At 36.3% G+C, this 26,066-nt stretch overlaps 1 protein-coding gene across 8 annotated transcripts in view; it reads left to right on the top strand.

Moving 5' to 3' along the window:
• ADGRB3 (adhesion G protein-coupled receptor B3) overlaps nucleotides 1–26,066 on the top strand; it is a 474,460-nt gene that overhangs the window by 433,783 nt on the left and 14,611 nt on the right. For 7 of the 8 annotated variants that reach the window (XM_075414589.1, XM_075414591.1, XM_075414590.1 and 4 more), the window contains 7 exons: nucleotides 1,898–1,964; nucleotides 4,150–4,235; nucleotides 7,679–7,777; nucleotides 8,110–8,281; nucleotides 14,478–14,573; nucleotides 15,936–15,975; nucleotides 18,507–19,150. In XM_075414589.1, coding sequence (XP_075270704.1) covers nucleotides 1,898–1,964; nucleotides 4,150–4,235; nucleotides 7,679–7,777; nucleotides 8,110–8,281; nucleotides 14,478–14,573; nucleotides 15,936–15,975; nucleotides 18,507–19,150 — 1,204 coding nt within the window. The remainder of the gene's footprint in view (nucleotides 1–1,897; nucleotides 1,965–4,149; nucleotides 4,236–7,678; nucleotides 7,778–8,109; nucleotides 8,282–14,477; nucleotides 14,574–15,935; nucleotides 15,976–18,506; nucleotides 19,151–26,066) is intronic. The other variant, XM_075414595.1, reaches the window with a different exon arrangement.

Raw genomic sequence — 26,066 nt, 5'->3', positions numbered from 1 at the left:
AAAATTTACAACAGTTACCTTATGGTAAAAGAAGACACCTGAGAATCTGTCTTCAGAAAGTCCTCAACAGAAAACAACTGGGAAAAAGTGCATTTCAGAGTCATCAATTGGTAGATGTTGAATACGTTGCGATAATCACGTCACATGTTGTTGAAAATCTAGATTGTTAAAAACTCATATTCTGTAAAGAAAAGAAGACAACCTCTACATTTTTTTCAGCTCTGCTTCTAAATGGAAGTCACTCTTTTGAATAGGCCTTTTTTTCTGAGAGCATGGTACAGGGAGGGAAAAATTCTCCCTTAGTCTTAAAGATTTTTCTAGTAGAAACTGCTTTCACTTTATTTAAAAAAAAACCCATGTTGAGCGGTTTTTCAGCACAGGTAACTGAAATTATGTTTCAAATACAATGTGTCAACAATTTCTATGAACTGATATTTCTATCTCCAAATAAACATGAGCATTTTAATTACATGTCTTAGTTATGCAGAGTGGCCATCTTCACTAAACTTACAAGCTCGTGCTGGTAGGGAAATGAACTGTGAATACATTCCTCCTCAAAAGCCCATGTTCTCAGACTCTCACTATAAATAACCTAATTTTTGGAAAAATAGCAAGAAAAATTGCAGAAAATTTTGAAAGCATTCGTCTTTACATTATAAAAGTAAATTGAACATTATTGTTGTAGTTGATTTTTGAGGTAGGATGTAGAATAGCCTGACATGTATTACCTTTCTACCAGTGAAGTAAATCTGAACTATTTGCATCAATTTATCATTCCAGAACTTATCTCCCTGATGAAATTGTGTTCATATGTCAGATTTCACATGGCTTCATTGCAATGAGAAACACTTTTGTTCTTTGCAGTCAGAATTCCAGCCACAACAGACCATTAATATTATGATGTGCTTGCATTTAATTTACTCAGTTTCTGAAAGTACAAAAACAGTACTGGAAAATAAAGAAGATATGTATGGTTCTGATGTGAATGTTTCTGGATGTAAGATCCAAGTAAATTATGTGAGTGCATATACTTGGGTTGTCTTATAGGTAGGTGTGATCATGCATTCAAAAAGACATGCAGTTCTTTGAATATGTAATCACTGGGAAAATAGCACAGCTGCATTTGCTTCAGGGTGTGAAGCTCCTGATCTTTTGCAGCTATGGAAAGCTTTACATCATGGTGATCAAATATTTAGAATTTGATTCTGTAAGAGCTCTGTGTTTGGAAATCTGATGGTTTGCAATGAAAGCCCTGATGCAATATGACAAACTTTGCAAGCTTACCAGAAAATACAGTTTTCAGATGCTTTAAAATATACATTTAAATAGTTTGCAAAATGTTCCAGAGAACACAGAACATTTAGTTCATGTACGACTTTTCTTTAATGGGAATATTGTCTGTAAGACCTAGTCCTAATGGCAATTACTGAATGACATAAGCGAAAATATATAGAAACCTGGTTTTACCAAAGTTCTACGTTACAGGTACTTTACCTTTCATAGCTTAAAGTATAGACCTGTAACCTAGGAATGTTTTCAGATACCTACATGGCAAGTCCTGTTCAGTTGATTCATCATCCATGGTTAGAGGAGATTAAATAACAATTTGCCAATTTATTTTCTCCTATACTTGTAATACATTTTAGGCATTTCCGCATACGTATAAATCACATCATTGAAACTTTGAAACATTAATAGTTGGTAATGGAAATAACTTTCAACCCTCTATACCATCATCTCAGCAGAGTCCTTCTTTTTTGTGTGCGTATGAATCTCTACACGTGGGACTGGACACACACTAGAAAAATCTCATGCCGTAGCAATTACTGATGCTTTCTTGGTAATGCATTATACTTATCATTAATTTGTGTTAGTTCTTCTCTAATGTTCTTTCCAGCTGTTGGCTGTCTCTTGAAGGAGGGCTACTTTATGCTTTCGTTGGACCTGCAGCTGCTGTTGTCTTGGTAAACATTAATATAATTTCCAGTATTTTCATATGAAATGATGGAATATGCTATTTAAATTATAAAGGCTTAGCTATACAGTAGCATTACATTTTGCTGTAAATACCAAGCTCAGTATTGTTTAATATACCTTCAGCATTTTAAATGCATGATTCATTAAATTGTATCGCATCTTTATATCAGTTTTCTCTCCATGTTTAGACACTAAACTTCGAAAGAACAATGTACTGATTGGTGGCACAGAAAACTTGTTACAGGCGTCACTGGGTTGCCATCAGTAGCATCTATGCAATTGTCACTGCCTTGTGAAGTTCAGTGACAGTCTTGATAGAGTGCTGCTTGGCAGTGTATCACTGTGCCAGCAAAAGCAACAGGAGGAGTGGAAGCAGCCAGCAAGTTCTCCATGGCTACTGCTTTTGAAGTCAAAGAAAAAAATCGTCATAGCTGGGAAATGTTACTCATTTGTGTATTAATGTTCTATATCTCTGGAAATGCATTGAGGTGTAGGAATCACTTTGCCCAACTGTAGACATCTGCAATGTAGTTTTCTGCATCTAAGCTAGTTATCCCAGCCATATTTCATTGTCAGTGGAGAAAAATATGCACTTTTAGGGCTCAAACCATCGGAAGTATTTTAGGTGTCTGCTTCAGGGTAAGATGAATTGCACCCTCCAAGTGCCATCGGCTATCAGTCATCTGCTCTAGAGTCTGTATGGATTTTGTACAATAATTTGTTTAGTGTTTTTCCCTTACAGATTTTGAACATAATTCTCCTTTCTGCTCCACCAGTTTGATACTAGGATAGCTCTATCAACACAGTTATTTCAGATTTTCCCTTGTAGAAGGGAATCAGTCTTAGTAGACATCAAAGATACAGCCTTTTAGCTACACAGATTTCCCTGAAATGGATGTTTACTACTCCCATAGCGTTTGTCTCATCATTGCCTGGAGTCAAGCCAGGATCCTTTTGTACAACTCACAGTCCCCATCATGATAGAGGAGCCAAGGATGTTTACAAAAAGCCAGTCATAATTTTCACATGGAACTGTATGTTCTCTGTGTATTCGGCAAGCTTTGTTCAGAGATGTTTGAAGTTCACAGTTGCAGTTTGCCCTCCCATTAGCTAGTAGCCGTGGAAGGAGCTGTTCCATGCAGCCACTTAAGCCTAAGTGTACGAAGCGAAAGAATTCTATAATATCAGCTGAAAAATGTAAATGCTGAAAATAAAGTGATAATAAGAAAAGCTGGAAAGGAGTTGGCAGAACAGACTGGCAACAATTAGTTATTTTGGCACAGGTCTTGAAAAATCTGTTTGAAAGGAAAAAAAGATTACCTTTTTCTAATTAAAAAAATAAGGAACATTTATTTAATAGATTCAAAACACAGTATTACCTCTTTGCAGGGCCATCCAGAGACAAGTTCATAGAGTTCAGTTCAATAGTACAAATAGATAATAACAGTCATTAAGTTGTCCATTAAATGCCATTAGTAAGTCCTTGGAATGCCAAAGTCTGACTGCTGAAACACTTGATTTTTTGGGGGGTTAGGTCTTCAACCCACGTATGTGATCATAAGAGCATTTACTTTAATGGAGCTAAACAGACTTACCCTAGGCATTTATCTGGCCCACAAAAAAAATGAAACTGCAGTCAAACAAGGCTCAAGACTGGCATTTTGGTGAATGACACAGAGAATGACTAATGTGCAGGAGGATATGGAAAACCACAGGCTGGTTCCGCAGAAGTGGGAACACACACATGGGCCTTAAATGCTTAAAAAAGAAGACGGTTACGGTCATCGTGTGCCCTTCCTAGCTCTTCCCTGTGCGCACCACTCAAGTGCAGTGGTTTTCCTGGAATAGGGTATAGCATTGCAGTTGAAACTGAGGAAATCTCAAAGCTCTATTACTCAAGCTTGTGGCCAGCAGACGTGTATGTGTGTAACTTGATACCAGGCATAATTCAAGATTCAAAAATAAGCCTGTTGCAGTGTGTGTATGTGTGACACATCTGAGAATACGCACTTTTGGTGTGCTCAGGGACAGTGTTACGCAGTTTCTGAGGGAATAATCGGAAAGGTAACAGAAGGCATTTTGAAGGCCTCTAAGAGCACTTTTCTGAAGTAACAGGGTAAAATATTTTCTTTCAGGCACTGAGAGATCAACTCTTTGTTTTCTATTTGACAGGTCAACATGGTGATTGGCATTTTGGTATTTAATAAACTTGTTTCCAGAGATGGAATCCTAGATAAAAAGCTCAAACACAGAGCGGGGTAAGCAGAATTGGGTTATTTTAAAACTTATTAAAGTTGTATCATCAATTTTTAATTACAGATATTCACCAAAAATGCTTTTGATTCTGCTTTGAACTGTTATATCAGTGTACCAGTGTGTCTAACAGCTTCCATTCATCTCAAAATCTGCTGTTGCATTATCCTGAGGGAATGCAACTAAACAAACTAAACATAATAAAACACAAGTACAGCAGTATTAAGTTAATAATAATGAGGATTAAATAAATCTCAGCAGAGGTTTCACAAGAATGTCACATCACATGTAAAGTTGTTACAGTTAGGATAACAGTTTTATGAACTGTATGTACTGAAGGAACTGATTATTTTTGTCTAGGTGTCAACTTTCTTTACTATGGTGGGAAATGTTACTCATTTATGTAAACTGTTACAAAATACATTTTATAGCAATATATCCCTTACTGAGGTCAATCCTATTCTGCTTTTCTGACTTTGTGAAAAATTTGCCTTTGTTCTTACATCCATATCTACATAGATGCATGTTCTAAATTGGTGTAACAGAATTTCAAAGTAAAAAAAACATGTTTTAAAAGCAAAAAAAAGAAAAAAGTAAATGGAAATTCTGTGTTATTGATTATTTACTTGCATTTACATTCAAATTCTGTTTGTTATCATGAGAAGAAAGGATTATGACAGCGGGGGTATCAGAAACTGTTTTTCAGTGGATGACAATGTTTTGAAGTACTGCAGCAGCAAATCTAGATTCATTCCATACTGGAGAAAAATATTTCACAAATGCATGATCACCTTCTTAATGATTATGAAAGTATTTTTAAATTTTGCATAATTGTTTTGTACAGCTACATGTTCTAGTATTGTCTTTTGGACCAGCGTGTAGTTAACACCACCAGTATCTGCATTTCTAGCAATGATAAGAAATTATATCTTTGTTTTACTGTATATTACTGCTATGGGTAAATTTATCACAGCTTCACTTTGAATTAGTTTACTATTTCACTAACAGTAGCATTCCTAGTAAGTTCAATTCAGTGGTTAGATGAGCAAATTTATGAATAATACTTCGGCTGGTGTGATGTGTGTTTAGTATTAATTCAATTAAATATTTCTGGTTTTCAGCTCTTTTGTAATTATTCCGACAAATATGTACCAAAACTTTCATTTTGTTTCTTATCTTTTCCTCTTTTTTCATTAGGAAGCATTAAATTCTTAACCTTACTTTTGTCTACATTGCTCCATCAACATTCTTAACTGTGTAATAACATTGATGAAATCTAGAATATTATAATTGTACCCAAATTATCTCAAGAGTAATAATAACTTAATAATCACCGATTCAAATTCACATCTGCGCTAATTCCAGTGATTTCAGGGTTTGCTTTGCACATTTTCTAAGGACATCCAAGCTTAGATTTAACTGAATAGTGTTTTTTTTCAGCTACTCAATTGTCAGCTATACAAATCTATTTGCTTATAATATACTATCCTGACAAAGCAAGTAACTTGCTTTCTAACAGTGTGCAACCTAGTAAAGAGGTATTTTATTTTAAAGTAAATGGGCAAAGAACTAGAAATCATTCTGTCAGACACAATCCAGCTATTCTGGGAAAGCATGTAGATGCCCTAATCGAGAAACAATCTGAACTTTTGTGATAATATGAGACGGTGGCTTGGCAACAGCATTCCTTGATACTACTTGGCAGGTTAAGAGTCCTGAGTCATTTCATTGGGGCACAGAAACTGGGAAAGCATTTGACCTCCAGTACAAAGGGGGTTGTCGTTCATTTCTCAAATATGTCTTGCCAGCCACACTCAGGAAGGCAACTTTATTCTTTCTGGCGAACATTGGACTTTAGTCAGTTCAGTCAAAAGTTCAGTTGTAGAAATCATTTTTGTAGGGTTTAAAGCAGTGAATGGGGCAAAATGTACTAACTCCATATGGCTTTTTCCACCTTAATAAGCATATGGAGAATCAACAAGTGTTTTGATGGATATCAATTGTTTTCTTTGCATTAGGAGCAGCACACATATATGCCCAGCCAGAAAGATTATATTTGGTCTATATACACATCAAGTTCTGTTATTTGCATGATTCAGAACAAATCTATAGAGGTAAAGATAATAATCTAGTCTGATAACGTTGAACTATTGCCAAGAAAAAATGGAAAGTATTTTACCAAGTTTAGGTTAAGCTTACCCAAGGCATTTTTCTAGTTCATTCATTAATGTAGATTTTTAATTAGTGAAAACTGATATGTATACACTGAGTTCCTTTCACAGCCCACAATCACCTTATACAAGGTCATGGTTCTCACTGGTTTTTTTTATGGAAAAACCTGCATTTTTATGGTAAATATACTGCACTTTTTTATGGAAAGTCGTCATTTTTTTATCAAAATGGAAACCACTGGAGTTCAGTGTTGTTTTGGGCAGTATGTTAAAAATCTTGTGAATGCTGGGTTTGGCGATGAAAATTAGTTCCGTTGGTTGAAATAACTGGGAGAAAAAAAATGAAGTGTTACATATCTTAACCATGTTGGCCACTTTCCAGCTGGGAATAGGTAAAGCGCCCTCCCTGTCACATCTCAGTCAGCTGTGGTTCTGAAAGCAGAAAGAGAAGGAATAGCAAAAGTCTTTATTTATTCAACTGTGAATCGACTCAGGAAATTGAATGCATGCTCCATGTAAAAGAAAAACTAAATTCCAGGTTTTGCCTTTTAACTCTTCTGACAGGTGCCGAGGTACAATTGTCCATACAAAATACTTTGAGCTTAATGCTTGTGTACTGTGTTTTATTAAAATGCAAAACAGGTCACACTTTTTTTAGTACCAACTGATATTTATTTCATCAGATTCCATACATTTCAAGCCCTGTATTCAGACCTTCATACAGAATGAATAAAATCACTCCAGATGTTAGTGGGCCATTCAGATCACTAGTACAAATCTGACTGTACAGTACGCCCATACTGATTTGATGCTTGAATACATTTTGCAGGTTTCTTTCCCTATTAATGCTCTGCAATTGTACATACTTCATACTCCTCCTTTAAGTGTCTTTTACTCTTTCTCGAGCAAGTTTGGATACTGCAGTCTTCTAACAGGTCTGAATAGAGGGATTTCACTTTGTGTGTCTATCCTAGCACGTGCTTATGTTTACTTTAGTGTACTGAGCAGCTTTGATCTCTGCGCATTTGGGGCCTTTTTTAGCTGAAATGGAAGAACTGGAGTCTGCATGAAATGAAGCCCCATAGCATTAACATTTAAAGATAACAATAATGTAAAATACAAAGTACAGTTTTGCAACAACATAGAGCATTCATCCTGAATAAGTCTACTTACCTTTTCTGCATGACATCATATTTAAAAGCTAAATTTCAGTAGCAACGTTTTTTGGTGACAATTCAATATTTTGTTCTTTTTGTGGGTGTTCTGTTTGTTTGCAGTCAGATGAGTGAGCCTCATAGCGGTTTGACGCTCAAATGTGCCAAGTGTGGAGTAGTTTCAACAACAGCTTTGTCAGCCACCACCGCCAGTAATGCCATGTTAGTCCTGATCATTTACATCTTCTTGTTACAAATCTTATACAGTGCATGTGAGACAAAAGTTTGATGATGACAACTGTGTTTGCTAACACTGTATAAAGTGCTGAGCATGTTTAAATACTTTTTAACAACAAAAAAAATTGCAACCGTGTTTATTAACTGAATACAGGATATTCTTTAGAACATAAAGTACCGACACTGTTACATTCTTGTCTGTGATTTTCAAGTTAACTTGATAAAGTGCCGTCCTTAAATATGTTTTATTTTAATAGTGAGCTTTTAATCATTTTTTACAACATGCCAATGCTGCTTTTCTCTTTTTTTTTCAATAGGGCATCCCTTTGGAGTTCCTGTGTGGTGTTGCCACTTCTGGCGCTGACTTGGATGTCTGCAGTTCTGGCCATGACAGACAAAAGATCAATATTATTTCAGATACTTTTTGCAGTATTTGATTCATTACAAGGCTTTGTTATTGTCATGGTCCATTGTGTTCTCCGAAGGGAGGTGAGGAATGGCTTCCCAGTTTTCTAAAGGGCTGTGATCCTGTTAATATCTCAACTGCTCTTTAATGTTATATACAGCTTTCTCTGAGGAAATATATTTTGTAGAAAGAGAAAAATTTTTTATGGTGAGAGTAGAGGAACAAATGAAATAGAGAAGGGGAAGATCATTTGATTCCAGGTGCAGAATGTCAGCTTAAGTATAAAATTGTAGCCACTTAATTAAAAGCAGCTTTTAATCTTTCCCAAGTTCAGTTTATTTTTAAGTGTTGGGCTTTCCCAATATTGTGAGTATAGAGAACTGCTAACATAAATGCTCTTTCCCTGAAGATGAAAAGCTAGTTTTTTACAGTCTCTAAACTGATTCAAACACAAAATGATTTCTGCTTATAACGTCTCTGAAAGAGGGCACAAGGAAATGAGGTGTTATGTTGGTGAAGATCTGCCATTCCATTTCTACAAACTCAGGTACATACTTAACATACTTAAGTTGTGAGGACTGAGGATGAAGACAGATGAATGCTATGAGAACAGTGAAGAAAAGCTAGTACCCCGGCTTGCCCTTCACTGCTTAGTGCCACCCACTGCAGAATTCATCACCACTGAAATCTGATGTCAAAGCTACCACACAAGTGCTCTTTAACCTGACTCTGGTGACAGCTTCTCTAACCTTTCTAATCTGCTAACTAGTCCTATATTTTTACTGAGATATATTTGAGAACAGTAACGCAACAGCTTTGCTGGCAGATCTGTGCCCTTATTTTCTGCAGCATTTTCTTTCCTCATACTATTTATATCTGTGAAAAAGTGCATTCTCATCTGTAGAACTGAAAGCCATCATTTCACATATACTTTTAGTAAAATGGTAAGACATTGCAACTATTTTCAGTGGAAAGAATGGTAGTTCCATACTGATTTTCCTGTCCATGAAATTTGTATTTCCATTGGGATATATTAGTTAGTCCATGGGCATGCCACCTCCCACTTACTGTCTTGAGCAACCGTTTTCATTTTAAAATATATATATATTTAACTCAAGGTTACAGATGAAACCTTCAAAAACAAAGCAGTATAAACTGCACTGTCTTTTGTAGAATCATAGAATCATAGAGTATCTAGAGTTGGAAGGGACCTATAAGGATTGAGTCTAACTCTGTGCTCCTCGCAGGACTACCTAAAATAAACCAGATGACTAAGGTCATCGTCCAGACGCTCTTTAGACTCTGAGAGACTTGGTGCTGTGACCACTTCCCTGAAGACCCTGTTCCAGTGTCCAACCAGCCCCTCAGTGAAGAACATTTTCTGAATGTCTGAACTGAACTTCCCCTGAAGCAGTTTCATTCCATTTCCTCGTGTCCTACTTCCATTTCCTTTTGTCCTCTGTGAGGAAGCAGAGAGGTTGCAACACATATCTGGTTTATCAGTCATTGATTTCATCAAAAAGCAGACCAAAATCCATGAGAAATTCTAAAAGTGACGTAGCATAGCACTGTATAAAACAAACAAAAGAAATCAGACATTAAAGCCTGCCTCAATACAGTAATGCAGGAGATTATTTGGAAAAAAATATTTTGACCACTTAAGATGAAATTGAATGAGCATCTTCCACTATTCCCCAAGCCTTGAATTCAAGACAGATTCCCTGCTGTAATGACAGCTCTTTGCTGCAAATGCTTAATTCCCAGGAAATGCTTTGATATTGCTGAACATCTGCTGGAAATATTCTTGTCTGACCCTACTCACAGGTCAGACTGTGATGTTACGGGTGTAATTAGGCTTTTCTATAAGTAAACTCAGTTTTCAAATTTGTAGGGTACCTTGACTTGAACCACTTTTAACTCACTTGTTCTAGTGCAAACAGAACACAAAAATGTCTGCTTAGAAAGATGTTTATACATGAATTTTGAATCTTAGTTGTTTGTGTGTAGGCAATCAGCTAGTTATGATTTATTTTATTCACTGCTGTTTTAGCAAATCACAGATACATATCTCATCTAACTGCAAAGACTTGTTATTTCATTTAACTACATAAAGGAGTTGTTCCTGCAAGCCAGTCTCAACAGTTACACCTCCTGGTCCTAACACTGAAATTCTTGAAGAAAGGCATTTGATAAAATAGCTAGTCAATCTGTCTACATGGTATTTTAAAAAATGACCTCATGAGAAAATTTCCCAGTGAGGCCCAAAAAGCACCTAGAATTGATAAGGTTGTCCATTATCAAAAAGGGAAGCAGTTTTTTCTTCAGTCATGACAACTTAGGCAGACATAAATGTACAGAGACAACATTCACTAATGAGTAGATTTTCTCCAGTCAAGATGAAGATTGTGCTGGTGGTGGAAGACAAAGAAGCGTAGGCATATTGCTGTTTGAAGTCTATTTGACAGAACACATTGAATCTTGTAAAGTCCTCCAGATTTAAATTGTAATCTGGGTAACAACACTTGAGAAACTAATTAAGGTAATCTTTTGCATATGGGAAAAGAAAATGAGTAGAAAGTTCTTCAAGAACAGCAAAGATGTAAAAGTTGATACACTTGAAACAATTTTTGTTTCAAAAACATGTATAGTTTGCACTTATCTGGACCAGTCTGCAGCAGTAAAGACAGAATTGCTTACTGCAACAAGTTCCTACACAGAAAGAGAAGTAACTCCAGTAAGCTATGTTTCAGTCTGGCTCTAGAGAATCTGGCTTTCCAGCTCGAGACCCGTATGTGAGTACAAGCCAAGAGAGTGGCCATCTTGCACAGTGTTCAATGCAGTCTGTGCATTGCACAGGGTACCTCCCCAGCTGAAAGAATGGTCTGTTACTTTCTGTTGTCTGCAAAAGCATTTTGCTCTGCCAGTGCCTGTCAGGGAAACCCTGCCAACATACTTGTCACTCTTGATGACAGCTACAAAGCTATCTCAGTTATAGCCTATAGGATTGATCTAATATTTATAGACCACTAGCACAGGAGAAACAATAGTTCTGACTGTCAGGAAAAAAAATATCGGGTGGAATGTATCACCATAAAATTCAAACAAAGAAGAGGACAGCCCTGCCTTACTATGCCTTTATCATCATTACATCACAAAAAGACAGAGACTTACAAAGTCGTATATATAAACCCCTCATTTTTCCTCTGTTATATTGATATAAACATAAATGATGGAGACATTTTTTCACTTTCTCTAGTACGCTACATTGAAAATTTGCAGCTGAAGGGGCTCCAGTAGGAAGCTGGGGATGTTCACTAAGACATACAACTAGAAGAGAACTAAGTGATGTGTTGTGTCTATTTCTGCCCTCCACCAATTCGAGTCTTTTGGAAAGATGTTAAATCTTTCAATACTTCTGTTTCCTAACTTCTAAGATCAATATATTACTTCTTAAGCATAAGACCTCTTATAAATCATTCGGAAATTAGGAAAGAAAAATGCAAAGTAAGAGTTAGTTATTATTGCTTTGTGTTGCCTTCTTATCCCAGAAAGCCTAGTATTTCTTTTTCCTCTTCTTGCTGTTTAAACACTTAATTGGGCGTTGGAAGATGTGAAGTATGTGTCACGGAACAAAGAATGATAGGAGAGGGTAGTGCTGAAGCTTCTCCATCAGAGCAAAACGACCTGACCTGCTTGAACATGAGATGCTCTAAAGCTAATTTGAATCACACTGAGTACCTCTTGTTACTGCTGTTGATGGGAGGAACCCACATGTATGTTCTTATTTTGCTGTGCTCTGCTGACTAGAGAGCATTTGGATTAAATGCATCGTTGGCGTCTAAAGCCCACATTTCTGTATTGCAGGAGAAAAATAAAGAGTGCATGAGTAGGGAGAGGGTAAGTTAAAAAGCTTGGAGCTGGTTACTGTTGCTAAGGAAACCACTTCCCTGGTACTCGCACGTTCATCACATCTGTCTCTCCTGCTCCGCCTGGCTCTAAGAAAATCTTGTAACTTGATGTTAAAAAGGGGGGAGAACAAGATTATGTTTCAAAGTAAAATGTAAAGAAAGCACAGTCTTTACATACTCAAACAACAAGACTGAACAAGCAGTTTAGAAAAAGAAGCTGGTATTTAGGAAGTTCAGCCTTTTTATTTCCGAGTTGTGTAAGGACACCTAGAAGTTGCAACATATGTCAGTATGATGGATACAGCTACATTTGACATTCTGTTAACATGTTCAAATCATATGCTGCTTGCACTTCAGAAACAGTGTAAGACACATGCACATTTAAAAGAATCCTAACATCAAGATTCAGGGCTTTATTACAGATGAGTTTCTGGAGATCTCTGGAGCTATCTGAACTGGGGAAGCTTCAAGAACACAGAGTCCCAAAAATAAGGAGGGTCACTGCACAGGGTGAGGGATCACACAGTATGTTCTGGAATAATAGTGCTTTGGTGTCAAGCATCATGAGGCTTGAGACGAGAATCAGCACAGTTAGGGATGCTTTGCAGGGAGGGCGTTTTTATTCTATTTTTTTGTGAAATCAGTGAGCCAGTGTCTAAGAGCGTAAAACTCTGAAGTGTGACCTGACTTCAGCATTGATAAAGTGAGAGAAGACTTGGATTAAATTTGCAACTGGGAGATGCCAAATTAAGTTAATGTCAAACACATGGAAAACTACAGCAAGCGTAGCACGTAAAATTAGAATCTGAGTCATGATACAGGTCAGGTACACTTTATATTACCCTGCCACATATGGGAAGTCTTGGTGCTTTAAAATAAATCCAAATCTTCCCACCTTGCTTCATTCTTCTTTCTGCTCTATGTTAGTCTTCCTCCATCTACTATAGTCACCTATCAAGACTACAGAGTACTCTTACTCATTGAAGGGTTGAGCACTTCAAAATAATGCTTCCTAATTACAAAAATAAATAATTTTTTTCTATTTCATTTTCCCTTTCGCAAAAGCTCTTAAACAGCTTTCTGTAGAGTATGATGTATTGAAAGGGGACAGCTTTTCATCAGCAACAATTAATGAATTATCCTCTTCTGCTGTTCACAAAATATCCATGAGTGGAACACGATTTTCTCCCTTTTCATTATTCTGATTAAGACATGAAGTAATTTCGACAGATAATAAATGGAATGTAGGTTTTTGTAGGCAGTTCATTGAGAGTATCTTATTATTCAAACAAGAAAAGATGGTAGTTTGTTTTCATTCAAGGTCACCTAACTAAGTTCGTGTTTTCCAAGTCACATCTTGCAAATGGGTTGCTAAGATGGCTACTTACATTTCTGGAAAATTCACATTTTAATACTTTCCATTCCAAAAGTTGCCTTGCTGTCCTTACTGTGATACGTGTGAGAAAGCAGCAAAGCGTGTTTGCATTCTACTGTCAGCAAACAGGAACTCTATTTTTCTTTTGAATGTGCCTTTCTGTAGAACCAGATCTTTCTGACAAAAGGGTTGCCTAACAATATTTCTTTAGACATCTATTCTTCCCAAAATCAAAGTAAAAATAGCCTTGCCTTTGAAAAGATAATTCCTCAAACATACTTGTGTTTTAGGGACAAGTCTTCAAATTTACTTTATGGATCATCTTAGTAAGCAGTAATTTCTAAGAAGTTCCTTTTTCTTTTTTAGTTTCAAGAAATCAGACTCTGTGCAAACAGCCCGTTTTTCTTCGTGTGCTCACACGGAAGATATTTACCTTATCTGAAGAGTTTCACTCCTAGAAGAAATGCATGAGATTCCCTATACATGGTGTTACAGTTTATGATTAGAATCAGTAACATCTTTCAAACTGAGTTGTTCTTTACAGTATAATTAGGAGAGTGTTATGTGTCAGATTATAGTAACTGTTAAGAGCTGTCTTTCAAGTATCTTATATTTATCAAGCAGAAGATACATTTTATTTTGCAATGGTTAATAGTATATCTATTAACCTTGCTATCAGACTTATACCAAACTGAGCAATAAGACAAAGCCAAATATTATCACCCAAGACAGATTTGGCTTGAGTACCAGACTTCCAGTTAATTCTGTCTGTAGGCAAACTTAAGTCTGTGATCTTGGTGTGATAGACTGACAGACTTTGCAGCATCCACAAAATGTAGCAAATGTATGAAATGGCAGAAATAAGCATTTATATATTTACTTCTTGTTAAGTATGATAAAGTTGTGCGTTGTATTCCATACACTTTAATTTAATCTTTAATAGGAGTAGAGTACATGCTGTTGCACAAGAATCAGTATAAGATATTGTTTTCACAGGTTCAAGATGCTTTCAGATGTCGACTAAGAAATTGCCAGGATCCAATCAATGCAGATTCTTCAAGTTCTTTTCCTAATGGACATGCCCAAATCATGGTTAGCTTTTGTTTTTTTATATGATTCTTAATTTAGTGTTTCTCCCCAAAACAAAAAGCTTACAGTACTGTACGTGGCAAGTGTGCACAGCTGAAATATTAACACCATTTTTAAGTGTAAGTCTGTTTAGGTCATTATCTGCTTGCTTAAACCTCTTAGCAAGTTTTAAGTTACTGGTGTGATCATTTAATGGACCACAGTGAATTAGTGTCTTCCACTGGTGTTCTCTATGGCAAAAGATTTTTACCTAAGAAAATGATAAAGTAATCTAATAATACATCATGACTTCTCTTACTGTTGGTGTAAAAAGCACTGATGCATTTAAGAGTTTTCCCTTCACGCAGCCTTGAAAAACATTCCTCTCTGAAACTAATTCAGGCAAGGAGAAAGTGTTAGAGATTCTAGAGGGGGAATCTATTCAGTGGCTTGAATTAAGGAGATAGTGAATGGCTTGGCATGACAATTTGGATTTATTAATATTGTTAGGTAGTATATTAAGGCAAAATATTGGTCATTGATTATAATGAGGAAAGGATTAGGCCCTAAAAAACACGCAAGTCTCAACAAGCAGATGCCCGTCAGAAAATGATGAATCAAAAAAGAATCCAATGTTTGGACTTCACAAGCAAGAAGGAGGTTAATTTATTAAACATTTTTCATGTAGTAATATTTTGTGGAAATAAAAATATCATTTAAAAATACTCAAATTCTATAGCAGGATAAATAGTTTTGCATAACTGGGAAAAGTGTCCTTACATTTTCAACTGTTAAAATTCATTCTTTGCTCTTACAAACTGTTTTTGCCCAATGAAATAAATAATAGTTGTTTTCATGGAGGACAAAATTTAAATTATTACATTAGTAGCAAGTACAGACAGAATATTATATAACAAATAACCACCTCATAAAAAATTAAGGAAGTTTCAGACAGGGTGGACTAATTGGATTAGACTTATTCACAGTAAATTGTATTGCAGGCTGTTTTCCATACTTCTGTTTGTAAAATTACTATGAAAAGCTTCCTTAAATATGATCCATCCATAAGACGTAGAAGTTACTCTTCCATATACATAAAAACCCTATACACTGTATCGTTTTATTAAAATTATATACTCTACTTCCACCTATTTTATTTTATTTTTTCTGGTCAGGCAGCATACTTTGAAAACCACCCAGTTATACTTTAGGAAACTTTGTAAAGTTCTGCTGTTGTAAAACAATACACTTCACCTTCTCAGCAACAAGAAACCACTTTTAAGAGACTCTGTAAGTAGGACATTTTGGAAGCGCTAGTTGGAAAAAGGTATTGTGGTTCAGTTTTCAATTAATAATGGTGGTCCCATTTCATGTTTCTTGTTACAGACTGATTTTGAAAAGGACGTGGACATTGCTTGTCGGTCAGGTAAGAACACTGTGAGAGTATTTAGGCAACAAAAAGAAGTCCTGTACCAGTTCCTTGTGAAGTGAAAACCAGAAAAACATCAGGGTTTGATTTTTAACAACACATATTTAAAATTGTAAACAAAAAATTTGATGCCACTGTATGAATACATTTATTTCATTTTCTTACAAAAGCCTTTTACTAGAATTCAACAGTTGGGAAGCAGCCAAAGGTAAGATTGTCTATTAGAGGCAAATGGTTTTGGAAAGAATGTCAGTCTTACAAAATTTTCCTTTCCCTAGTAAACGAGCAAATGTGAAACAGTTATTTTTCTATAGGAAAAAAAAATTATTATAGCATATCTTAAAAGCTATGTGTAGGAAGGATGAATCAATTGGTTTAGTTTTAAAGACGGCAAGTGTTTTAGGGCTCTAAGTGAAATCAACAGTAGCTTAAGCAACATGGTATCAGGAAAATGAAATTTGATTCCACGTTATTGGAAAAAGCTGGGTTTTTTAAGATGTTTCAGTAATGTGATCTTTAATGAACCAGGTATGTCTGTTTCCACATATGAGAAAAAAACACATTTTAAGCAATTTATTTGAAAACATTGCTTAAATAATCACAATGTAAAGTAAACGGTCCTTTAAACCCTATAGAAATTTTTAACCTAGGAGACATGCCCAAAGGACAGTTTTACCTAGCGAGGCAATCCTGCCTAGACACCTGTTGTTTTCAATGAAGAGGGAAAGAAAGAGAGAGAGGGTGTCCTTCACAGGGTGAGCCAGGGCAGAAGTCTGACTTAGCTGTTCTGCATCACCCACCTGGAGGACACTGTCTCACTTTGCTGGCTATATGGGGAGCCAAGAAGGCTGATCTCATGAAGGTAAAGTTTGAGTTTCCAGTCATTCACCTTCAAAAAACTGCCAGTTCTGTTTCTTGCAATATGGTAATAGTTCTTCCCTACAGATTAGTTTTAATATGCACATGTATTTTAAAGGCAGCAGGACAGTACATTGTAACACAAATGCATTTCCGTCACCATCCAATGCAGAAAAAAATCCAGCAGTGGTCCATGTAGCTCATACTTCTTACCTTTGCCAACATAGCTCTGCAGTACAGAGAGCCTTGTCAGGGGCATCATTAACGAGATGAACTTCGAATACAGTTATGAACAGCGTTTACTAGATAAACATTTAAACTCAGTTTCTTTTAATGAAAGATTTAAGAATAGGTCACTGGTTGAAGTGTCTTAAGAAGTGTGACTGGAAGCAGTGAAGTAGCCACACTGAAGTCGGATGTTTGTGCGCTGTTGTTTAAAGGCAAATTGTTCTTTTCACAATGGAAAAATGAGAGGCAGTTTTGTGTGAGGTGGCAGAATGGGATGCCTTTTGAGCTGTGTGCTATGGAGCATGGCAGTGAGCTGACAGGTACTGAGGGATCTGGGTCATCAGAACCCTCAGGCTACCAGAAGGGATGTAAATGTAACACTTGAGATACTTCTAGTTATCTTACTGTCTCAGGCCTTGAGTTGGATTTTATCACAAAAACTAGCACTGGTGTGAATTAAAATATTTTCTACTGGGACAAGAAAATACTTGTACCCAGCTGGAATAAGCCCAGTAATTGGTTACTTTAATTTTTTTCTTACTGTCTTTTTTCTTTCCTTCTAAATGTTGAGTCATAGATTTATAGTTATTTTTTAAGATCAATAATTGTGATTGAATAGATGCTTTGCTTTTGAATGCATCCTTCAGTGCTCTGGGAAATTTCATATTCCTTGACAGGATTAATAACTTCTACATGTGGACCGTACCCCAACAAAAAACTGCTGGGTGTCGCTACAAGCTCGACCAGGAAGGCCTAGGGCTACACCAAAAGCTGATTATGACTGTTTTATAAGACATATTTATCTTATTTATAACCTTTTCAGATGCCAAAAAATATCTTTCCAATGGAATTTCTTCCCAATGTTGTTACTTTTTTGTCACTTTTATTTAAAAAAATAATTTAACACAGAATAGTTTTAAAAAGTCGATGAACAGGAACAGATCAGGAACATTTGTTCATAGTTATAAACTTACGGTAGACCATTACAATGAATTGAAAAAATGATTCTATCTTACAATCTGTTTGACATTCTCCTGGAGGTTATGTGGAGTTAATAACGGCAGTACAGATGTCATAGTCTATTTTTTTGGAAAACCCTTAATTGAGTTCCACATGGCAAGCTTTTGCTTAAGCTGTAGGTCACCTAAGATCTATGTAAGGCAGTAGGAATAAATGAAGAAGTGTTTTTAATTTCTGTAAGTGACTGAAGCTTAATCAGAGATCTGTGTCAGTTACATACAGTAGATTAAGAGATGTTGATTTTTTTAAAAAACCTAAACCTTCCCAAAACAGTATTTATAAAATAAATTTATTAAATGGATAGAAAAAGAGTTAAGAAGATACGCTGGTGAAGAGAGCACTGCTAAATAAAGCCACAAGAAAAAAGCAGTGTTAGGCAGACATGGTTTTGTGTTGTAAGAATTCTGTTCTCTGATCCACAGTTCTGCATAAAGACATTGGACCTTGCAGAGCAGCTACTATAACAGGAACACTTTCTAGAATTTCACTGAACGATGAAGAAGAGGAGAAGGGACCAAACCCTGAAGGAATGAGCTATTCTACCCTGCCTGGAAATATCATCTCCAAAGTCATCATCCAGCAACCAACAGGTCTCCACATGCCAATGAGTATGAGCGAACTGGCCAACCAGTGCTTGAAAAAAGACAACAGTGAGCTGCGGAGGACTGTGTATTTATGCACTGACGATAATTTGAGAGGTGCAGACATGGACATAGTCCATCCTCAAGAAAGGATGATAGAAAGTGACTATATAGTCATGCCCCGGGGTTCAGTAAATACCCAGCCATCACTGAAAGATGAGAGCAAAATGAATATAGGCATGGATACGTTGCCTCATGAAAGGCTTTTGCACTACAAAGTTAATCCAGAGTTCAATATGAATCCCTCTGTAATGGACCAATTCAATATAAATTTAGACCAGCATCTTCCCACCCAAGAACATATGCAGAGTTTACCGTTTGAGCCCCGCACAGCAGTGAAGAATTTTATTGCCTCGGAGTTGGATGACAATGCAGGATTATCAAGAAGTGAAACTGGATCCACAATATCAATGAGCTCTTTAGAGGTCAGTGGTGCATAAACAAATTGCATGCTCTGTTGTTCTAATTATACGATAAGGCAACAAATTGTGTCTTGTGTCTAAGGGGTGAAACTAATGTTTTAATTTCAGTATAAATTATTGTTTGGGATCATACACTGCTGTTCATATTCCTCTTATTATCAGAAGTGTTTGTATCTAGAAAACAAGATTAAAGTTTCAGAGCCAGTCTGTATGAAACTGTATAGTTCTGGAAACAGCATTGCACACGACTGCAAAGGATTTCGTGACCTACCTGGTAAAGTCCACTGGAAAATACTAAATTTCTATGAGAAGAAAAACTATTCCTGCAAGATATGAGTGATTATCACTGACCCTACCTGCAAGCACATGCAGTTGAAAATATTTGCCATTTTATTGCTGACAATCATATCTGTCTCAGATATGCTAGTCTGATTCTGCTCTCACTAGTGTAAATCTTGGATTCTTCCATCCAATATTTCACCATGTACTGATTTAGTTTTGTTTGCATGTGTATGCAGGCATTGGTACAACTGATATGTGCAATCATGTGGAGTATCCTAGATTCTAGTCAGATTGCAAAAGTGAACTGGAAAGCCTCTAAAAGGGATTCAGTTCATACTACAATCTGTCTGTAGGATACAAAACTATGAAAGTGAAAACTATTTACATCATTCCTTAAGACCCAAGTGTCAAATACTGCCATTCCTATTAAGCTTTTACTTACGCAAAACCACCAGTGAGGTGGAGTTAATTTCATTCATGGATCTCCATAAGAACTGGAAATACATTTGACCAGCATGTCAAATGTTATGAAATGCAGCATTTGGTGGGAAAGGAAAAGACAAATGAGAAAAATATGGTACTTTGTCATTTTCTGAAAGCAGTTACAGATGGAGAAAAATTCTACTGTGTGTGTAAACTTGAAGCCATTAGCTTTCACTCTACGTTCGGACCCATCTGTGTAGGGAACCAGTAACTTTACCTGATTTTTCAATTGTTAGACATGGGATTGTAGCCCATAATTCACAGAAGAGGGGGTACTTTTGGATATTTCTTTTAAAGTGGATTGAAGTTTTATGTGTGTATCGACCGGCGAGTTTGGGCAGAAGAACAGAACTTTGTTTCTTTTCAAGAGATGCCTTGACAAGCCCTGAAAGTGAAATATTTCCCTTGCTGTTTACATTGCGTGTGTAGTATCATAGGTTTTCACAAGACATAATTTAACTGAAAAAATTAATTGAAAAATGAAGTGTGGGGCTTTGCAAGTTACCAAATAGTGTCCACTTTTTGTTTGTTGTTCAAATGAATACGTATAATCCCTGGATAATTTTTAAGAATTAAGTCTAAAAGATAGTGTAAGTGCTTGCCCACTCAATGCTCATCATTAAAGAAGTTACTGCCCTCAGCTCAGGTATATTAGTTGATAGATCCTAGGTGGTGCACAGAAGTTCTTCAATTTAATGCAACCCCAGAAGCAGGATAGCTTAAGTCTGCTTCCAGTAGTGTCCTCTCCTACCTATCAACAATATTGTCTTTCAGATACTTTTTGTCAGATACAGAGACTCAAATCCAGCCTGGTTAATATTAGGCATATGGGTGAAATATCTAGGGAAGGTTCACAGTTCCTTGAGAAAAAAGACATACCTTCCACCATACCATTCACTTCACCTGAGGTCTAAATGGCTCTCTGGTGATGCTTCTTTCTTTCCATCGGAGACAAAGGCCATCTAGGAGACCTAAAAAAAGGAGACCTTAGTTAAATTGTAAAAATTGAAACAATAATTACTCCCTCTTACAAAGAGTTCCAATGCCTGAGGGCACTTTGGAAAATGTGCCTGAAATTCTGTAAGCATATTGTGCTACTCCTTTAGGGTTAATTTTTTAACTGTTTTTGTACCATATTTTGAGTTTATCTCTAAAATGAGATATAGCCACCCAATCTGAACCATCGTTATGTGTATCGTTTTTATGGTCAGAAGAGACTACCAAGTGAGTAGTAGAAAATATAGTAAAATTTAATAAAATATGGTAGTAAATATTTAGTCCCATCTAACTTGGTAGACATGTTAGGTTTAGAAAGCTGGTTTTGGTCCAAAAAGCTACAAAGAGTTACATTACTAAACCTAACTGAACCCATCACAATTCCATGTATTAGGAAAAAAAACAGATATTAGGGCAGCTCAGAAATGAAAGGAACTAATTTGGCTTTTGTGTCTACCTTTGTGGTTCTCAACACTACTTGATTATAAAGCATTATCTTTTGATAAGGATGTGCTGCAATGAATTGAAGATAGGAACATGAAACAAATTGTGTACAGAAGAAACCCAGATACGCAGATCCAGCCAGATAAAGAATGTGACTGTGATTTTATGTATGCAGTGTGTAAGAAGCAAGGGCTGAAGTAGTGTCCCAAAATGCTATTGTCTAGAACTGACCTGCTGGATTAACTTTTATTGCTGCCATAAACAAAATAAAAAAGGGAGGGCAACAGAATATTTTCAAAATATTTTTGATGTCCAGTACAATAGAATTTTAGAAGATTTCAAGGCTTTACAAAAGACAAGACTTTTCCAGACATTATGGAGCCAAAAAAACCTGCAGCAGGACATTCAAGATAATTCTGTCCACATTCTTCCAGACAGAGCATGACTAGACCGTCTCTAAAGGAGAAGATCCTGAGCAGCAGGAAGCCTCCTTCTCCTATCAGCTCGTACTGCTTCCCACCCGAAGTCCAACATAAAAGCACATGGATTTCTGCTATATGGGGTGGTTTGCCTTTCACTTCTCTAAGAAACAGAGTTGTCCCAAGACAGGCAGTGAAGGACTCCTTTTTTGTGTCCTACACAGTACAAGGAGCTGGGTTCCTCTCCTGTTTTCCACTTTATGCTTCCAGGTGCTTTCTCTGGAATTAGCATACTACCATTATTTTTATAGTGTAGTTAGACACTAATTATCAACTACCATGTAAGTAAAACACACATAGGCAGTTGTGACCTGTGTTAACACAATTCTTCCTTTTTTTTAAATTTAAGGTCAGTAATTATTAAGAACATAATAATGGAAATAGCTTATGCAACAGTTAGAGAATTTGTCATCTTATCAGAATGCCTGAAGATGTCCAGTGACGCATTTTCAGCCAAGATCCAACCCAGCTTCTAATGTCAGAAGTGTAATTATGAACCCACAAACATCTCTAACCACAAAAACACTGCAGGCATAAATGTTTGCAACTGTACACCCAGTAAAATACAATATATTGTGGTATGTTCTTTTTTGTCTATTCATTTTACAGTAGATGCTAGTCTATGCAGCCACAAAACTGAACCAGCAGAACTTGACGATACCTTGGAAAATATAAACTCCAAGTTTTTTCACATCGTAAAATAAAAGTATTTCTTTTAAATTTCATTTCCATCTTACTAGTGAAACACTAGAGTATTGTGTTTCAAGAAACCAGTTTGCAAAAATATACACATTATCATTCAAGGAATTCAATTCGTTTGGAAAATTTATCTTTTGAGTAACATCTTCACCTTCCTAAGTTCATTACATCAATTATTTTTTGTATTGTGCACATTCCAAGAAACAATCAGCCCTTAGAAAAATGTGTGTCCATTCAAATAGTTAAAAAGTGTAGACAGAGGTAAACAGCCAAAAAAACAAAGCTATTAAAAGTGAAGGCTAAAATGCCAGGTCTTTTTCGTGTTCTCTTTTATTTAGACTTTGTATTCATTATGATCATTGGAGATGGATGTTTTGGAGCACAACTATGTTATCAGCACAAGTACGTATGTCCTGACTTTCACCCTGCAGAGAGGATCCATCACCCCTACCATTAGATATCTAAATGTAGGCATTCTCCCTCTGATACAGCAAAAGAGCTTTCCACATTTGTCTGCCCTTTAGAGTCAGTGGAAAGAAATAGGCACTTTCAGGCCACTTTTACACATCTGCTTCAGGACAAAGTAAATCACATGCCCTCTGTGAAAGTGTCTCTCTTCAGGTGCCATAGAGGAAGCCAGAATGAGTAGTTCAGATAAAAACATCAAAAACATTGATGTCCTAGTCAGATGAATCCTACAGTGTGTCACAAACTTTCTTCTCGTTTTTATATCTACATATTTTTTCTCAAGAAAATGCGTGGTTGGGAACAATCAAGTGCTTTATTATGAACGGAAGAATTTCAGCTTTCAAAAGATTGTCTGTGAATGCCACAATATTTACATACAAGTATTGCCCAAATTAGTATAAATTTAAGGATCTGCAGATTTGCGATGTGCAAGTGAGTGATTTTTTATTTTATTTGGTATGTACCCAACAGTGATCATCGGCACAGGCAGGCATATTAGTACATTACAGAGTTTCTTAGGAAGAGTAATTGAAGATCTGGCTAATCTCCTGCACATCCCTTATATGCATGGATTAAAACTGGCTTCACTACCTTGGCATCAAAACGTCTTGGAGTGTGCTCCTTCAGTTCAAAGTGTTTTGATTTTAATGAAGAAAGCACTCTCGATACACTCTTTTGGAATGGTTTTTGTTTTGAAAATGTACACTCAGAGTGGTGTGCTCATTAAAATGAAATTACTTTGAAGTGAAGTAGTGCATTCCCAGCCACTTAGATGCAAGGAAAGGTTAGGAGGTTTAAATGCAAAGGAAGAAGCTGATCTGAGAAACATATCTCAAGGATAAGTAAGTCTTTTTATTGTGGAAAATAAATGCAAGAGGGAGTAGATGCCTACTGCCTGACTAGGCGAGGACACTTGCATCTTTACCTTTGTGGAAGAAGAATGATGTGTTCTTTCACGGGAACTGTGGTTAGTGTAGTGTGAGCAGAAATGGAAAAGAGCTGAAAGAGTGAAAGACTTTTAACTATTATAAAAGGAAGGGCATGCAAAGACAGACAATAGAAACATTTATTAGAGAGAAAAAAGAGCATCTGCTTTATAGGAACAGGAAGAAGAGGACTTCCCAAACTGTTTGTCATGTAAAGGAATGGAATTCTCTTTCCAGGCTCTTATCTTCCTTCTTTATTTTTCTGTCTCAGTTTCTGCTATGAGATCTTTGTGTGGAGAAAGACATAAAGCCTTTAGAAGGGAAGTTGCGTGTGTGACCAAAATAATCCTTCTGTATTCATTCATGAGAGCTCTTAACACATTCAAAGAAAGTCGACTCCAGAGCTCTTTGGCAGATCACTGATGTAGGACTATAGGAAGGAAAAACTCTTACAGCTGAGAAAATAAACTGATCCACTAAAGACAATGAAGTGCAAACTAAAAGTATAGATAAAGAGCAGAGAAAAGAAAGGCGAACATGCTGAAAAAAAGGAAGAGATTGCAGAAGTGGAGACAAAGATTAAAATGAAAATGTTAGGAAGAATGAAATAAAGGCATCAGGAAAGGAGCAGGAACATGGAAGGAGAGAAGAAATATGCAGTTAAAAACATGGAAGGAGAGAAGAAATATGCAGTTAAAACAGTCAATCTTGTCAATAAAACCAGAGCATCACATGAAACAAAAGCAAAATGGTGTGAAGTCATCTTGATTTATGATATGAGAAGTAAAAAAGAGAGAGAAAAAGAACAAAAATGGAGAGACAAGCACCACAGGAATTTCCTCTGTATCATGTTTCCACATTGCATTTATTTTCAGGCATTCTATTTCTCAGATTTCTCTCCCTCCCATTCTTCACTTCATTCTTCGGTAAGCTGTGGAGACAGTTCCTGCCAGTTTTGCGACTCTCAGTGAAATGAAGTCTAGCCCTATAACAACCCTCTCTTTCTTTCCCTTGAGTGAGTAGGTCTCAGATTCCTCTGACTTCAGAAATCAATGCAACTTATTTTTAGGTTACTGTACAGGAGTAGGGGTAGAATTAGGCAGAGTTGATTCTAGTAACTGAAAATGTAAAGAACCAAAATTTTAGTCAGTTTTATGAAGGGTAGCTTTCAAACTTTGTATTAGCTTTCACACTTACAAGCAGCTATCTTAACTGCATATGGTCCTTAAGAAACATATTTTCAAGTGCTTGTCCATTGAAGAAATGCTACATTTTACCTAAAAACATTCAGAAACACAAAACAAGTGGTTTTGGTTGATTGAGTAAATATATATGCAGGTTACCCTATAAAAAACAGGGAGCAGTAAACCAGAAAAAATTGCAAAAGCAGTTTTAAACTGAGATCTCTGATATTGTGTTTATGCTGTGTGTCGATGTACTAAACTTGCTAGTATATTTTAAAGACTTAAAATTCCCACATTAAAGAGCTAATCCACTTTTTCATGTAAATTTACTTGCTTTATGTCTAGCTCATATTATGAACTAATAGCCAACATAATCTTCTATTCAGAAACTCTGAGGTTTTTTTGATTACACGCACACAAAAGGCATTTTAAATCAAAACCGTCTATCCACATTACACTTTCATATCTCTGAGGGCCAAAAAACATTTTCCTTTAATTTTGTTCAGGGGAAAAATCCTCCACAGCCTAAGATCTTGTATGTCAAATCTAATCTCAGAGTGAATTATAAACTGCTGATAATAAGGCTTTATATTAATGGAAGCAGGGTTATAGCCCTCACTATAACATGATATCCATGGTTTCAGTCATAGTTTGCACAATGCAATATATCTTCAGAAGTATCTCACATAATTAATTGGGTAGTGGTGTAATGCAGACTAGAATAAGGAGAAAAACAGGCATTTATCATTTTACAGACATGGGGAGGGATTTTATTAGTCATTTAGTGAGACCAGCTCTTTCCTGGTGCCAGCGGATTAGTGCATGATGGTGTACGGAAATTGTTCTTCAGAATTCTATTTATGTCCCTCAGTGAGCAGAGTTTAAATTTGCTCTGGAATTACACAGAGAAGCTATGCACGATTAGCACAAAGTAAAATTGATTTAAAATAAATTACTA

The sequence above is a fragment of the Opisthocomus hoazin genome, chromosome 2 (assembly GCF_030867145.1).
Source record: "Opisthocomus hoazin isolate bOpiHoa1 chromosome 2, bOpiHoa1.hap1, whole genome shotgun sequence".
Lineage (NCBI taxonomy): Eukaryota > Metazoa > Chordata > Aves > Opisthocomiformes > Opisthocomidae > Opisthocomus > Opisthocomus hoazin.
Note: the sequence above shows the minus strand (reverse complement) of the source record. Positions and strands in the feature narration are given on the sequence as shown.